Consider the following 16,681-nt stretch of genomic DNA (forward strand, 5'->3'; position numbering starts at 1 on the left):
GGCTATCCATCAGCCCAGCCCTATTGTTCCTGAGCATGTGCTGTGCTCATCCCAGAGCAGATAGGAGCTGCATTTACAAAGATCTGGGGGAGCAATTTTGCCCTGACTCCAGCCCAGTGAATGTTCAGCCCTGGGGAAGGATGTGTATCAGCTTGCCAGGGAAGACCCCATCCAAAGGAGTTGCGTCATCGCAGAACCCTTACCAAACCCATCCCGTGTCATCCTGCACATTGCCAAAAGACCATGCTCAACCACGTTAGCCAGTGGGAAGGACTTTGGGAGGTGCGCGTGAAACGTGCTATTACAGCAGGTTGCTGCAGAGACATTACCTCACATGTCAGCATCAGCAGAAAACTCTTGTGCTGGCTGAACAGCCAAAATGCTGGGCGGACAAAACAGTGCTTGACTACAAGCAAGCCTTTTGTGTTTTTTTTTCAGCCAAATGTTGTTTCATGCTTTAATTGCAATTTTCAAGAACTATATTAGCATGACAACTTATATAAGTGTCAGCCAAGTTACTACACCATTTCTAGTATTTGTGCCTAAACCAGATTTCACAGGGGTGTAGAGGAAGGGGCTTGCATAACTTTTGGATCTCTGTTCTGATGGCTCGTTGCCGTCCAAAATGAGACTTCTGGCATCCCTAAAAATCAAGAGGGGGTAAATATCACTTCTGTACAGTATTAGGAATTATTTTCCTTGAGGAAGGGGGGATTCGTCACTGCCCAGTCCTTCGGACTCTGAAGCACCAGGTGGGTTGGGGTATTTTCTCTTTGTTTCTAGTGGAATATATTTATAGATTTATGAAAATGAATTCTGAGCCTCAGAGTGGTTCATGTGTTCCTGTACTCGGAGTGGAAAGGATGGGCCACCGTTGAAACCTCCTCCTCTATTATTGCAGGCACCATGGTATGTAAAGCAGTTAGGGCTCCTCCTCCATGTCTCTGGCTGGGACGTACTTTAGAAACCTACTGCTGCGGAGGTTAGAAACAAGGAAAGAAACAATCAGCTAAACCAGCTGATATAGCAAAGCAGAAGGCAGCCCCATCAGCCCCTCAGAGGACATGCACAGAGATACCTCCCCAAATCAAAAAAATAAGTATGATGCAATTAAATATGTTACATATTATGACCTTCCTTCCCTAGAAATAACAAAAATTGCCAAACCAAAGTATTCTACTCCTGACTCCCCTTGGGCTTCATGGAAATCTTGGACTCACAAAAAGCTGCAGAACAGGGGCCCCATGGCACAGTATAATAAATCTTAGAAATTAACGGCTAGAAGTGTGCCAAATGGGATGGGTTTTGCTTTGCGTAGGATCATGAAAATAATACATTCTGGCTCAATAAGTTAGGCCTGATGCACCAGGGCTAATGGTCTGCTGCTGCTGCTGCTGCTGCTGCTAATGGATTTACATTTTTGTCTCAAATGTTTGAGGTCTGTGATTTGGGAGGCCAAGGCCCAAGGCTCTATCAAATCTCCCCATATTCTTGAAGGGGAATCTCAATCGTACCCCAGAGGTAGCACTGAAATGTCACCTTGCTTAGATCAAGCTATGATCAATCCTGAGTTTTTCTTTCTGTGGTTGATTTCAGATCTGAGTTTGCAACAAACCGGCTGGGAATTTTGTGTGCTTATCATGCCTGTTCTGTGTCACCCACAAGCCCCCATTCACCTTCCTAGCCCTCATAGTGAACGACTTGGGCAATTTCGGTGTTTGCCAAACCATTACTGCTCCCCATGGCCAAGCAGTGCACCAAAAGGTTGCCAAGGGTGAGAACAGACATGCCTGGTGTACTGCGTAATCACAGCTTTGGCTATTCTCTTTCCTTTCACAGAGGAAAACCTCTAGCTGCTGGGCCTGTGAAGGAAACCCTGAACATGTGAAGCAAGGGTAACCGTCCCAAGATGTCTTTGCCTGGATTTGCAGAAAGCTTAAAATGATTGTGCTGAGATCTGGCCTGCCTCAGCCATCTCAGCAGAGGCTAGCTCAGGTGCCAGTCACAATACATTAAAAGAGAGACAGGAGAGTGTCACACTGGGAGAAATGTAAGTTGGAACATTGTGTAATGTGGGGGACTTGGTCACAACTTACAGAGACCTGCCCAGGGGAGTAATGTCTCATCGGAGGTATCTCTTTAATGGAGTCGGGAAAAGAAATAATGAGATCTTATGGATTAAGGGTGAAACTAGCCAGATAAACGCTCCAAGGACAAGAAAACCAACCACTGAAACAACAGTTGCAAGGATGCTGGGAGCTCTCCATAGCTTGCCTGTCCACAAGGACAGGGGGTTGCGCTCCTAAGCTCTGGCCTGCAGCTTTACAGAAGAGGCAGGAGGCAGAAATAATCAGGGCAAGTTCAGCAGCCTTCCCTCCACAAGCAGGATGACCAGAGCAATCCCAGTGGCCTTGAAGTCTGTGAATCTATTAACTAAACCTCATTACTACGTAATAACTTCTGTTATTTTGGAACAAACCTTGTATCTGGCTAATCCGCTTTGTTACAGAGCTGCCCATCCTTCCCTTGAACGGGAATTATCTTCTAAAGGAATTAAAAGGAGGAGGAGACTGCTGAAGGGGTCCTTAGAGGTATCTTTTTATAGCTGCTGGCTGCCCCCCCTTTCCCTTCTCCACTACGTGTGGTATCCTTCCCCACTGATTCTGTCCTTTTCTGCTTGCAGGCATTGATTTGTTCCTGTGTTGTTCTAATGGAGCTTGAAATCAACATGACTTTGTTATTGGTTGTTACCATTGTTGTTCACATCTTTGTTTGGGGTTCAGCATCCGTGTGGAGGCCAGGGCAGCTCAGGAGCTGGCTTTAGCAGGCTAAATACCTCCTTAGCAGAAGAGCCACAAAGGCTGTGTCTGTGTCCACATGCTAAGGGCTGATACAAACCACGGCAAACCAGTGCCTCCCTCCTCCAGTGCATCAGCCCTTGTACTGATTCTGAATCCCCTCGCTTATCAGCGCACGCGGAACACGTCCAGAACAAGCCGCTTCTTTCCGTAGGCCCCATGAAAAAGCTGTGTATTACTTGGGTTCTACATCCAAAGCATTTGTGAGGGTAAATCTAGGTTCCATGATAGCCATGTCTATTGACCAGGCAGTTTGTGCAAGGTATTTTTATATGTCGCAGCAATGGCCAGACAGGTAGGCTGCTGTCACTGCCAGCAGCCACGGCCCAGGCGTTCCACCACCCGTAAAGGAATTCAGAAAACAAGCTTCAGGTCCACAGAACCCGGGTGCTGAGGCACAGACCAAGAGCATCTCAGGAAACCTACGGAGAGGCGCGCTGGGCTGCCAGATTATCCCCTGCAAGCACGCCGGACGCTCGCCGAACAAAAGACAGCGGCCAGCAGCAGCCAGCCGGAGCGGGGAAGAGGCGAGGGGCGAGGCCGGGTCACCCCGGCCACCCCCACCCCTCCCGCACGCCGAGGCGGGCGGGCCCCGGGGAGCGGCGGTCCCCGCGGCGGCGGGGCGGCTGCCGGAGGGCCGGCGGCGGCTGTGCGGGGCTGCGGGGCAGGCAAAGAGTTAACGCTGCGCCCTCCTTCCGCTGTGCACTGACATCACGCAGGAGGGCGAGCGCCGCCGCCGCCCCGCCCGCGAGTGTGCGTGTGCGTGTGCGAGCGGGCGGCCGCGCCGTCCCCTGCCCCGCCGCGCCGCCCAGCCCAGCCCAGCCCAGCCAGCGCGGGCAGCCCCCGCTCCCCCCCACCCCCCCGCAGCCGGCCCGGCCCCGCGCCCCCCGCCCGGCCATGGAGCGCCCCCGCCGGCCCGCCGGCCCCGCCGCCCCCGCCGCCTGAGCGCCGCCGGGCTCCCGGCGCCCCGGGACGCGGAGGGCAGGCAGCGGGCGGGGGCTGCCGAGCCCCGCCGCCGGAGCCACGGGACCGCCGCGCTGCGAGCGGCGGCGGCAGCAGCAGCCCGCGGAGGGCTCTCCCTCGTTATTTGTTTTTCCTCCCCCCCCTTCTTTTTTTCTTTTTTTTTTTTTTCTCCAGATTTTTTTTTTTATTATTACGTTTTTCCCCTCCCCTTCTCACTCGCCCAGCTCTGCGGACGTGCTTGCTCCCGGAGGAAGGCGCCCGCAGCCGGCCAAAGCGGGAGAGGGGCCCCGCGCCCCGCCGAGCCCCAGGGCCCCTGCGGATGTGCGAAGCTCTCCTCCGGCCGCCTGTCCTCCCGCCGGCTTGCCTGCTGGGTGCACCACCTCTTTGTCCTCCTGCATCTACAGTTTTCAATTTTTAAAAAATTTTTAAATTTTTTTTTAAGCAGACCTGAGCATCACCGGCAGCGGGAAGGGGGGGGGTGGGGGTGGGGTGGGCCAGCGACGCTGCCAGACCGACCCCTGCCCATTTCTCCTAAGGAACTCTCATGGCTTCACAGCTGCAGACAAGTTGCCGTGCATCTTGGTGGACTATCGGAGTTTGCATCCTGCTGGCGGCCGCGCTCCTACCAGGTGAGCCGCTGCCGGCCGGTCCCCGCAGGAGGCGGTGGGCTCTGCCGGGGCGCTGCGGGGGTCGGGGCAGCCCCGGAGGAGGGCTGCGGGGTGCCGGTGGGGGAAAGGGGTGCGGGGGGTGCTGCGGAGCGGCGGGGAAAGACGGCATCGGCTTTTTGGGGTGCGCGCCCGTGTCTGGAGCAGGTGTGGAAGCATCTGCGTGACGGTGGGAGAGAGTCGGGGCCGATTTCATCTCTGGCTTGGAGAGAACAACACGATCGTTTGTTTTGGAAGCAGCTGCAGGCAGTGGGCTCCGGAGTCCTGGGAGCTGAGGCGGTTTGTTTGCTTTTTGGATCGAGCAACGTCTAGCGAGGCATAGCAGCCAGGCTTCCCAGGAAAGGGAGCCACAAGGCTGGGTAATGAGCACAGATGTTTCGTAAGGAGAGATGGAAGGTTTCAGCTGACTAGCACCCCCGAAATCCCTGCTCCTCTCAACACACACGCTTCCCACGGGCTCTTTTGCAGAGGGACTGGACTGGTCCCAGGTTTCAGACCTTCCTTTCACTGCTTTTGCACTGGGATGCCTGATGGCATCTGATCCATCCCTTTGGTTCTGATCCATCCCTGGAAAGGAGAAGATGGGCAAAGATTTGGACTGACTTCTCCCCAGCTCATTCGACCTACCTGGGCGGCTGCAGAACAGCCAGTGTGTCCCCACCCCAGGGCTTGGTCCTGCCCTGGGCTCTAGCACAGCTCGGAGAAGCAGGAGAGTGACCCACTTTGTGAAGTGCCCCGGGGGAGACTTTTATCCTGCTCCAGTGCAGAATGGGTTAATGCCATCCTGGACGGCTCTCCGGAGTAGTCTGCTGGAGACATGGAAGGAGGACCAGCAGTCTGGGTTTACAGCACTGGGAAATGAACTGGGAAATGCGAATAGAACCGATTTTTGCCTTTTTGAGGCTGAGCTCCTGGTGGCTGGGTCTGGAGTGCGTGGCAGCGGGTGCATGTGCCACCCCCATGCTGGTGTCCAGCCTTCTGCAGGGGTAAGAGGCAGCCTGTGCCTGCAGAAGAAGGGGGGGTCTGCAGCTGGAGAGGAGAAGTTGCAGTGAAGGCAGGGTGGAATTGCCTCCGCTGCCCCTCTCATCAGGCTGGGGCAGCATCCTAGAAGAGCAGCCAGGCTCTGATGCTGAGATGTGGCCACACTTAGCAAGGTCTGGGCCAAAAGACCGGCCATCCGAGCAAATGCCAGGGCCCAGGGCTCCCCATGCTAGCAAAGACAGAGATGATAACATCCAGGGCATGGGAGATCAACAGAGCACAGTGACTGGCTGGTCCAGCTAAAATGGATAGGACAAAGGTGAAATGGGAGGGGGTGGTGCACAAGAAATCAGGGAGGCTCTGAGAGGGAAAAGGTTAGCACAGTGATGAGGAACCAGGTCTGGGTGCATACCTCTGTATTCCCAGGACAAAGGGATCTGCTGTGCACTGTGATAAGAGCTGATGGAAGGGACAGCCTCGGGCTCCCTGCGCTTTGTGCTTCCAGGCAGGTGCCTGGCTGACCTCTGGCTCCTCACAAGAAGCCTCAGAACTTTCCATGCCGTTCTTCACCTGGTCTTCTCACCCCTCCACCAGGCAGCCCCATGCAGGAAACCTTCCCCACAACCCCTGGGAAAGGCACTGGAGGCAGAGTAATGCTGTGGTAACCGTGCTGGGTAAACCAGAAGGGGTTTATGCTCCCCCAGTCCCTCTAGGAATTGCTTTCACCAAGGAGACACATAGACAGTGACACTGGGGCAGCCTGGCATCTCACCTTGTCCTGCCAAGAGAGACTTTTTTCCCCCACTTATTCTATTTTTGGCTGTTGTCAAGGCTTTGCTGCCAGCAGTCAGGCAATCTTGTCTCCTGCCACTCTGCAATAGTCTGGTAGTTCGTCTTGCACTGTCCCGCTGACAGCTTTGCCAGGATAAGACAGTGGTGCATCTAGTGGTGCCTTGCCAAGGAAAGAGTACGACCAGCTCTGCAGTGCTCCGGGAGGGTAATCCTTTCCGAACCCTGTCCATGATCACTGAGTACCCTGAAGGTTGTGTGGGCGAGATTCTCGGCTGGACCAGTTTAGTGGTGGATGCGCCACATTTGTAGGAATGGCTGATCCCGTATTACATATTTATTAATTTGTTTCATTCGTTTGTGTGCTTATTTGTACTGTGGATGCATCCGAGAGCTGCAGGGAAGGACCAGTACAATACTGTGCTAGGCGCTGCACAAAGCCACAGCAGACTGACAGTCCTTACTAAACCACAGATCTGAGTGCTGTACTGAGGCAGGTAGTTCCTCAAGTTTGCAGTGCATTGTGCCAAAATCAGCTGAGGGTGTATGTTTAACAAGCCATATGTAAGCTTTGAATGCAGAGAGTCTCGCTTAAGGAGAAGGGGAGAGGGGAACTTAGGATTCTATATTATGAACTAGTGGCTGTGGACTTTGCTGGAAAATGTGGTTTGGTACCTAGCACCCAAGGATGGGAGGAAGGCAGGAGACACTACCTGCTTTTTGGAAAACCTTTCATGCTCATCTGATCAATGCCATTTCATTTTGTTCTCATCCACGTATACTACCTCCCCGTTCTGAAAACGTCAGCCTTTTTTCTGATAAGGAAGTAAAAGTTCCTTGCTGTAAAACCTGTAAGGAGTCCCTTATAAAAATCTGCTTTACAAATTCTCTTTCTGGATGATTGAGCCGATCACATTAATGGATTCAGTTCGGGGTTTCTGCAGCCTTCCATGCAAATCTGCCTGCCTGTCCGTTTGGAACCATTAGCCGGGCTATGGCATTAGGGCTTCAAGATATTAATATGAATAGGGCTTATTGAAAAGCCATGGGGTAGTAGGGAGGAGGGATCCAAGGCGGCTGATCTTCAGAGGTTAGGAACACTTGCAGTTAAATTTATGCTTTACAAGTCTTAACAATCTATCTGTTTATCCCTGCCGTCAAACTCGGTACAGCTTGAGATGCAACCACACAGAGCAGAGGCATTCATCTTGTGCTTGGTCCTGCATCTGCAGATCGGGGCCTCTGTTTCCAAATGCTCTCCTCTGGGGACAAATTCCTGTCTGCTATAACTGGGCTGCCTCTTGGGCTCTGAGAGGGCCCTGTGAGTCTTTCTTTGCAAAGTGCTTTGAGATCCTCAGCAGGGGAGAGCTGGAGAGGTGTTTGAAGCTTTGGCACAGGGTTTTTCCATCAAGGCGCTTGAAAGCAGCATTGACTGAGCTGTAGTGACCTGGAGGCCTTAGGTCAAACTTGGCTGCAGCTGGAGGGAGGGTTCCTTTTTGGGGAGGAGCGACAGCTCTCTGGAGTGCTGGGTAACAGTCAGATTTTGTCACTGCAGGATCTGGTCCATCCTGTAGTCTATAGAACTGCTTTAATATCCACAGCAGCTTCCAAAAGGCAAAAAGTTGCCAGAGTTTTGTTCAGCCTTTGGTTTGAGTTCTTAGTTGTTATTTTTTCTTTCCCCTACCTATCCCCTCCCAAAACTCAGAAATGACAACATCAGTCTATTTCAGGAAGCAAAAGTGTGTCTTTGGCTGATATTTTCTCATTAAACCATGCTTGTTGCAGTGGAACCGACCCATCGAGTTTTAACCTGGTGTGAATTTATGAGCTCGTGTATGTATTGGTGTGGGTGAGGCGACAGGCTGTATTGAGAGCCAGCTCAGCCCACAAGCAAGAGGGTGTCTGCCCCGTGGCCAGAGCCAGGGGACGACCATGGTTAATGCTATTTGCTCTCTGAACCGGCAGCGTTAATCAAGCGAGAGCTCCCAGCCTAGTGCACATGGATCCATTTGCCAAGAGATGTACAGAAGCAGGGGCATTACCACATCCAGCAACACATCTAGCGTGACGCAAATGCTTGCAACTAACTGGTGGCTGACAAGATGCCGATGCTGGCGGAGCCTGGCATCTCTCCTTGCGTTGCCCCTCCTCTGGGCTGCTACTGTACCAGCCACAAAGCCAAGTTTACAGGGAGGCACCAGAAGGATCCTCTGGGCACCGCTCACACCTCAGCTGAATCATGAAGGGAACCAGAAGAGCCGGTTGTCGTGACCTGCTTCCCAGGCTTGCGTTTCCACTGGCACCCCTTGCCCTCTGCTAGCACCGCTAAGGCTAGGGGCAGCGGGGACAGCTCATCATAAGGTGGGGTGAGAGCAGCGAGTGGCCACCACTAGCCAGGGTAAGGCTCTTTCCCACCTCCAGCACCCTGGGGAGATGGTGGGGCAGCACCATCGGAAAAAGATTTTTTGGAAGAGCAGAAGTCGGGCTGCCTGTGAATGCTGCAGGGATGAGTTGGTAAGTCCTCAAATGGATGGCCACAACCTTCAGGGCCTCTGAGAAAAGGTTTGCGTCTTGCAACATCAGTGCTCGAGGTCGTGATGACTCCTACTTAGTCCTTTTCACAGGCCAGTAAGGCATATTGGTGCAAAAAGCAGAAACATATGAGAGAGGGGCAAAGGTAGTCCAATCTGAGCAACCCCTAGAGATGATCTTGCGTTTTCAAATGTGTCAGATTAAATCAGGGCAGCTCTGATGCGGGGTGAGTTGGTGCTGCCAGCCACTGGAGCTGGGACTCAGCTTGCATTTGAGACACCTATTGTGTTAATTACCAGAGCACAGCCATCCCAGCACAGAGAATTCACAGCTCTGCGGTGAGGGCTCCCTAACCCAGATTATCGTTTCAGGTGAAAATTTGTTTAACTAAGGAATGAAACCTCTCATGATACATCCCCTTGCTTTTCCCCTGGCGGCTGTTGAGCTGAAGATGTTCTTCTGGCCTTACAATTTTCTTCGCTTCTGCCAGTGAAGGTTTAGTCCAGACTAGATTGATGAACAGATCCTCCCAGCACACATGCACGTACCCTCCCAGCATGGTTTTCAAGGGGAACCCCTTGGCTCTGTAGCAGAAGAGAGACTCATTCCCAGCTGCTCAAATGCAGAAGTATCATCTCTGGGAGGAAGGACACTTTCCCCTCAGTCTGCAAATGAGAGCCCGTGGCAGCCAGACAGGCGTCTCCCTGTCCTTCCACTGTGCCACCCTGCTAGGTTTAAAGTCCTGCGTTTACAATCTTGTCTCATTACACACAGAAATGGGAAGCAAAATTTGCAGACGCAAGGGCTACCCTTCCCAGCACTGTGTTGTTTTATACGCCCCATGCTGTCACTTCTGTGTGTCCCTGCCTCGACGGGCACCCAAGGAAGCATGGGGAGTTTAACGCCTTGCTGTCCATGCGCTGTTTCTCCCTGTCTCTGGGGCTGATGCAGGCTGGCATCATAAAAGCTGCAGCAGCTCTCGGCTCTGCAGCAATCCGAAGGCAGACAAACAGCAGCTGCTGGGCATGAGAGGGGGAGAGTGAGCTTCAGTCCCTTGCTGTTTGCCCAGCGCAGGAGGACGGGTTCCCAAGCTAGGGGGGCTGCTTGTGCCCTGCGTGCACAGGTCTGCAGTGGCTGGTCCCGCAGGGAACCTGGCCAGCGGTCTCCTGTCCCTTCAGCATCTCTGTGGGGTGCTGGGGATGGATAGGAGGAACTGACCCAACTTGATGAACTGTCTCTTCTCCATTCCCCCATGATAAAGCTGTCCCTGCAGGAGGTTTATAATCCTCCCTTGACATTATTTGGTGTGATGCAGGAGGAAAGCCTTTCTAAGCACTATCCGCCCAACTCCGCCTCTCTCCCTCACTCTGCTCCAGGCCTGCCCTCCCTGGCTGTAAGCCAGTCCAGTTGGAGACTGGTGTACAGCACTGCTTTCCATCTTTTTTTGACCTACAGGTAGGCAGGGGGAAGAGCTTAAGGAGAGGCAGGATCCGTGTGACTCCTCCCTGAAAGAAAACACAGGGATGGGGTTTTCTGTTCCCTATTCTAGCCTATTTGCCTTTCTAACTGCAGGAGATAGCAAAGTGCCTCCATCTGCTCCTGAGCATGCAAGAATGCTACAGAAGGACCTGCAAATCACATCACTGCCTTGAAGCAGCCGCAGATACCAGATGGACCACCTGGCTATGAGACAGCAGGTGCTCCCAAGCCTGGTTAGTCAAGAGGACTCTGCCTCCATCTCTCTTCCCAGCAGTTCTCTCTCTACCTGGGAAAACCCTGTAATCAGACTGATCTTGAGTCTATTTTTCTTTTCCCATGGAAGATCCATTCCTCCCCCCATGCTACAGCGAGGCATCCAGAGGCATGGCCAGGAGTGACAGAGGGTCCATGCAGCTCGCAGCCAGTGGCTAGCATCCAGCGTTTCTGCTCTGGTGACAGGCGAGAGTGGTTCCCAGCACAAAGGCCCGTCTGTGTGGGAGACGAAGGGGCTGGAGCAAAGTGCTGTGTGGCCACCTGAGAGCAAAACCAGCCTTGTTCTTTGTGTGAGGCTAAAGACACGATACCAGAACAGGCTGCTGTAGCAGAGGGTCTGTAGCCACATCTCGGAGGGACGCTGGATTTCAGCTGGCGTTATAGGTATATACTTTTTGCACTCATGATCCTGCACTTGGCAAAATCAGGTTTCATTTCTTTTCCACTGGCAAGATACCCTCTGGACTGAGGGGGATACTGCTTGAGAAGCTTTTCATAGGCCATTTTCATTGTCCCTAGGAAAGATAGCCCAAAGGGTCAGACCTGGGGGCAGAGTTCTGGCTGTGGACTCAGGGTCTAATGCTAATGTGTAAAAGAGGCTGGTGGGACCCAAGAGTTCAAGCAGAGGCCTATAATTAGAGGCTGTTGTGCTGAGTGTCCTAACAAAGCCAGGAGTTACGAATGGTCCATGACAGGCAGAAGTCATAGACCTAGGGTAGGGTTTGATATGATGAACAGGGTTTACTGGGAGGTGCATACAGAGAGCTTGATAGTTGAGGAGGAAGGTCAGGGATTCTGTCACTCTCTTCTCCAGGTTTCTGTGTAGAGCAGCTTGATACATGATGGTTATGCTGGCCTGTGCAAGGCACTGTGGCACTCGGGGCAGGGGAGAGCAACAAGGGAGGAATGAACCCTGCCCCGTCCTTGGAACAGCCCAAACAAGTGAGCTAGCCGAGCTCAGAGTCTGGCCACGTGAGTTATCAGCACACTGTGGAATCATAACTCACCCCTGACCCAAACCTATGGCCATGACAGAGGTTCCCCTGCCTTGAAACATATCCTCGCCCTCTCCTGGGCTGGGACTAGAAATAGAGACTGTCCCAGTGTCTAGGTGTGCTACAGCCCCAGCTTTCCTAACTAACTGCTGGAGCCACGCTGCTTCACCAGAGACTGATGAGTGCGACATGCCCAGCAAAGGGAACGCTGGCATGGACAGGAGAAGGGTGTGCACTGCTGCTAGCACATTAAACATCCACACAGAGCCTGCAGTCAGGAGTGTACTGGTTTCACTGGAGAATTAAGCTGCACCAAGCTAGGCCTACTTTTTTCTTAGGGAGATGCAACTAATGGGCTTTACTTTTTTGCTTTTCCTGGGCTAAATAATCAGCACTGAGACAGACACCTTGTAGGCAAGCCCAGAGTCACATTCCCACCAGAGTGGTTGTGCCAATGGCCTTCCTTGCCTGGGGGTGCCAAAACTAGAGGAAATGCTAAGGATGGGTAACCAGAGTCCGCTTAGGGGCTGTAAGTACACACAAGAAAAAGATCACCTCTGTTCCAAAGAGGTTGCAGCACACAGTATTTCCTTGCTGCTCTTGCCTATGTCACCTTACTCACTTAGCCAAGGCCTGCGCTGTTTGAGAAGCAGTGTTGTTGTAAGGGCTGGAACAGAAGGCAGCAGCTAGTGATTTGATGGTGTACAGCGGAGACAACTGCACAGCTGTTCATTACTGGGCCTGTTCATGCTCTTCCCCTTGTCAGCTGCACCGGCGCGGTGGCTAGGGACCAAGCTGCAGGAAGGGGTATCTTCTGGGTGTGGGGCAGAACCAAGGCTGTGCCCATTTATGGTCATTCAACATCAGGGATGTGTTGCGTAGCAGCATCCTCGACATGCTGTAATTTATATCAGCTGCCATCGTTTCCACTGGATACAGGACCCCTCTTGGCTCTACAGGCAGTGCTGCTGGGCGTTGTTAGTGGGTGCATTGTGCCCCACAGCTGGACACACTGGAGCTCTGTATACTTTACTTGGGAAGGTTGAGTTCAGTTTTGTGTACCAAGGGGCTGAGACCTAGGTGGTAAGTGCTGAAGAAAGGGCAGTCTCAGACCAGCCAAGGATCCAAATCTACAGGACACCTATCGTCACGACTTCAAAGCCAAGTGCTGTGCTTGTTGTGTCATATTGGTAAAGCACATGGTGTCTTATGAAAGGCTTTAGGAAAGGCTTCTTGCTTTTCTCTTCGAGGCCATGGTTATGAAAGACATTTATGTGCACCAACATGTGAATCAGCATGCATGTACCTGAGTGCCACTTCTGTCCTGGTGTTGGCCCCCGTGCAGGTGTGTCCACCTGCTGCAAGCACTCCCCTCTCCCTGGGCTTGCATTGGTTTTCTGCTGTCTGCTGGGGAGAAGCAGGGAGAGGAGGGTGGTGAGGGGAAGGGACGTACTGCTATTGCTTGTGATATCTGTGGCAGGCCCTCTTGCTGCACAGCCCAGGTGGTGCACTCCAGCTGCAGGTGGGGATGCAAAACCCAGACCTTCAGGGCAGCAGCAATGCCCTCCAGGGCACGAGGGCTGGGGCAGCCTGTGAATATCTCTGTGTGCTGAAATGGGGGAGAGAGCTTGCAGAGGAACAGGGAGAGGCCAGGAGCTCTGTGTGTGCAAGTTTTATGAAGCGGCTTTTACTAGTGATGGGGCTGAGCTTGCCAAACATATCTCATGTGCTTGGGTTCAGCAATAACCCAGAGAACGTGGGGGAGGGCTTATTGGGATCTCCTTTCAGGAGGAGTGATTATAGTGTGCTCTGATCTTTAGAGGTGGCTTCTTTGGGCATTTGCTTGATGCTCTGGTGCTCAGTGGGTGTGCTTTTGTATCCCCTTCATACACATTGAATAGGATCCTTTTGGGAGGGTGGCAGCAGACCTGGTAAGGGGTAGGAGGGATGGGAGGGAGAGAGGTTTGCACAGAGCACAGCTTGTGAAAGGAGGAATGTTCTCTGTGCCTGAGGACCCAGGAGGGAATTAGGAGCAGAACTGAGTTTGGCAGGAGGAAAGCTCAGTGGTTCCAGGGGAAGGCAGTGCTCTGGCAGTTTGTATTTGGGTCCTCTAGGACCCCCTGAGAGAAGGGCTGAGAACTCTGAACATTATTACATCTCCTGTGGCAGACTGTTGCCATGCAGTGTTGTTCAACCTGCGATCAGTTGACCTATGATCAGTCAGCCATTGACAGGATTTCCTAGATGACTGCCAAAAAAGGAGCTCATCCCACTCCCCACCTTGTGCAGGGAAGGAGACACTAACCAGTAAAGCATCAGAAAGGAAAACTGGCCTGGCAATCATACACAAGCCAATGCGTGAATTTCCCTGCCCCAAAGCTCAGGTGGCCTTGCCACACAGAACGGCTGGGACACACTGCTCCAGTGGGCAAAGCACCACGTGGGGCTCTGCCCTGGCTCTAACTCCCAAGGCCACGTCCTTCAGTTGACATCCACAAGCAGGTCCCTGTGCCCCAGTGTCCCACCCGTGCTGTGTCTGGTTACATGCTTGGGCTCCTGGCCCAGCGAACCAGACTGCTGTTCCCATGGGGGTACTGCTGCGTAAAGCCATGTCATCTCACCTCCTGTGGGACATTGTCTCAGACACCAAGTAAGCAGGGACAGTGCAGAAGTCACCCCTCAGGATTCAGAGGAGCCAATTTGCGTTTGCTACTGATCCGGCTGGGAACTGAACGAGTAATTTGCCAGTGAGAGAACCTTTATCCCCTGACTCCCCCCAGTCCTTCTGGGATTTTGATTTCTCTCCTTCCAACAGAAGGATGGTGGTAGGGATGAATTCTCTGGGGCTAAGTTTTCTAGTTATCACACTATGGAAAGGAAATTTTTTCTTTCTTTCTTGGCATGGCAGGAACAGACTTTCAAAAATGTACCCTGATTTTTAAATACCCTTTTCGCCTGTGGTGTAAATACTAAAATGTGTTTTTTCTCTCCCCTCTCTCCCGGAGTTTAAAAATATCGCTAGCCTGGGGAGGTGCATCTTTCAGCGAGATTTATAACGGCTGCTCTCAAGTGATGTGGAAAATGAGCCTCCCTCTGCCCCATCCAGCCTGGCACCTTCCAGGAATTTATTTCCTTTATTTGCGTGAGCCTAAGAATACTTAGAGGATGCATCTCCACCCAAGCACTCTAATTATTTAAGTTTTGTTTATGGCCAGTCTCTGGGGACCTGAGTAGGTCCAAGCTGCCGATCCTTCCGTCTTCTGGGTAATTCAGCTCTGCATTACTGCCGTTTGATAATGATCAACAAATCACAGATGCTGCATCTATTGCCTGCTATGTATCACTCCGGCTCCGTAAATTGGCCGAGCCATCGGAGCTGGTGTGAGCAAGACGTGCATGGCCTCTTGCTGGCAAGGCTGCTGCACATAGGCAGGGAGCAGTGAGCAAGATGTGGGCAGGGGTTTGCATGTCAGCGTAGTGGCGAGCTTGCTGGGGCAGGGACTTTTGCACAGCACCTAGCGTGGCAGGGATCCTGACCTAGCTGAAGCCTTTAGATGCTGTCCCAGCCTTGCTTGTACTAGGGCTAAGCAAGAAGCAGGCAGCTTCCTATGCGAGCACAAAGCTTTGTCTCATTCCTGTCCAGCAACCCGAGTCCTGGTCAGTGCCCATGCCATGCCCTTGCCAAGCTGCTGCATTACTTACCCCGTGATCCCCTGCTCACTTTATCTCTGGCAGCTGGTGGGAACGCCCTGCCGTGGAGGTGGCTGAGCACTGCTTGGGAGGCAGGAGCCGGGTATGTCAGGAGGCAGTGAGGAGGAGGCATCCCCCCTGTGCCCCGTGCCCGCTTGGTCAGCACTGGCACCACTTCACTGAGGAAGGCTCCTTCCTCTGCACAGCCAGGTGAGAGTTTGGGCTCTGCTGCCAGCCAGTGTCCAGCTCCACAATCAAGGTGTGGCTGCCTCTGGTCTTAGCCTGGCTCTGCACCTCCTTTCCACAGCACCTGCTCTACCAGCACCCCTCAGTGCCCACTTCTGCCTCCCTGCTGTGCCCGGCCAGGTCCCTGCCCAGCTGAGGGGCTGAGGATGGCTCTCCCATTAACCTGTCTGGCCAAAGGCAGGCCGTAGAGTTTCAGCAGTGAGGGACTCTTTTCTTACCCCTGTGCCACAGCTTCCCAGTCCCAGCCTGATCCACAGGAATCCATAGTCTCTGGAGGCTGTGTGCTTGCCAGCGCCTCTGCTCCCGTCACGCTCCATGATAAAGAGAGAGCAAGAGAGATTTTGATTATGTTATGACAAGCAACAGAGAGATGGAGTGAAAGCTGCAGTCTGCCTATTGTAATTCCAATTAGCAGGGGTAATGTGGCCAAAGCCTGACAGCTGTATTGATCCAAACTTTGTATGGGGAGAACCTATAATGCAGTTTTCAAAGGCCCCTGGGGCATGGGGCTGAGCACATGTACAGCTGTGGTGCAGGAGAGGAGAAGAAAGGCCTGTTTATAATGGGGTACATGAACAGGCAACTGCATCTCACCATCTGAAATGCCAGAGCCATCCCACCAGCTAAGCTCTCTCTAGGGCTGGATTTGCCTCAAAATCTATGCTGCAAAATCCCCTTGTACCCCTTAGGACTTCTTTCTACCCACATGATAAAGCAGGTCTTCTTGGTGTGCATGTGGAATGAGTTTGTCAAGACTCAGTTTCTCCCGTAGACAGAATGCTCCCGAGTAAAATAAACCAGCAGTGATCACCCTGCTGGGGAACAAAAGCCCAGGGCTGTATGGGAAGGGGGAGGAGGAGGAAGGGGGAGTTTCCCTCTTGCACTTCTAGGCAACTCCTCAAGGTCAGAGCTGAGGCACGCTGGCAGAGACTGAGGGCAGGCTGTTTGTGCAGATGCTGTCTCAGCTGTACCCTTTCTGTGGCTAAGGGGAGGACTCCAATTTGCAGCTTTGCTGGTATTGATCTGAGACCTTTTGCTGGCTCTAAACTCACTTTGGAAATATAAGGCTAAAATAATTCTTTTTAGGTATATATTTTTTTGTATTCTTGATGTCCCAACTGCTGCCATGCCTTCCAAGTACCTTACAGTACCTCAGTGGAGAGGGGAATATTTGCTGCCTCACACTGACTTCTACCAGGAGTGAATCAGC

The 16,681-nt window shown here is 52.7% G+C and overlaps 2 protein-coding genes across 4 annotated transcripts in view; one reads left to right on the forward strand and one right to left on the reverse strand.

Annotated features, from left to right (window-relative positions):
- Positions 1-16,681, reverse strand: part of CBL (Cbl proto-oncogene) — a 569,152-nt gene that overhangs the window by 176,100 nt on the left and 376,371 nt on the right. The gene's annotated exons all lie outside the window — the stretch shown is intronic.
- Positions 3,705-16,681, forward strand: part of NECTIN1 (nectin cell adhesion molecule 1) — a 104,187-nt gene continuing 91,210 nt past the window's right edge. Inside the window, exon 1 of one of the 3 annotated variants that reach the window (XM_064470944.1) lies at positions 3,705-4,450. In XM_064470944.1, coding sequence (XP_064327014.1) covers positions 4,366-4,450 — 85 coding nt within the window. In that variant the 5' untranslated portion in view covers positions 3,705-4,365. The remainder of the gene's footprint in view (positions 4,451-16,681) is intronic. The other 2 variants (XM_064470945.1, XM_064470946.1) reach the window with 2 other exon arrangements.

This window comes from Phalacrocorax carbo, chromosome 21, assembly GCF_963921805.1.
Source record: "Phalacrocorax carbo chromosome 21, bPhaCar2.1, whole genome shotgun sequence".
Lineage (NCBI taxonomy): Eukaryota > Metazoa > Chordata > Aves > Suliformes > Phalacrocoracidae > Phalacrocorax > Phalacrocorax carbo.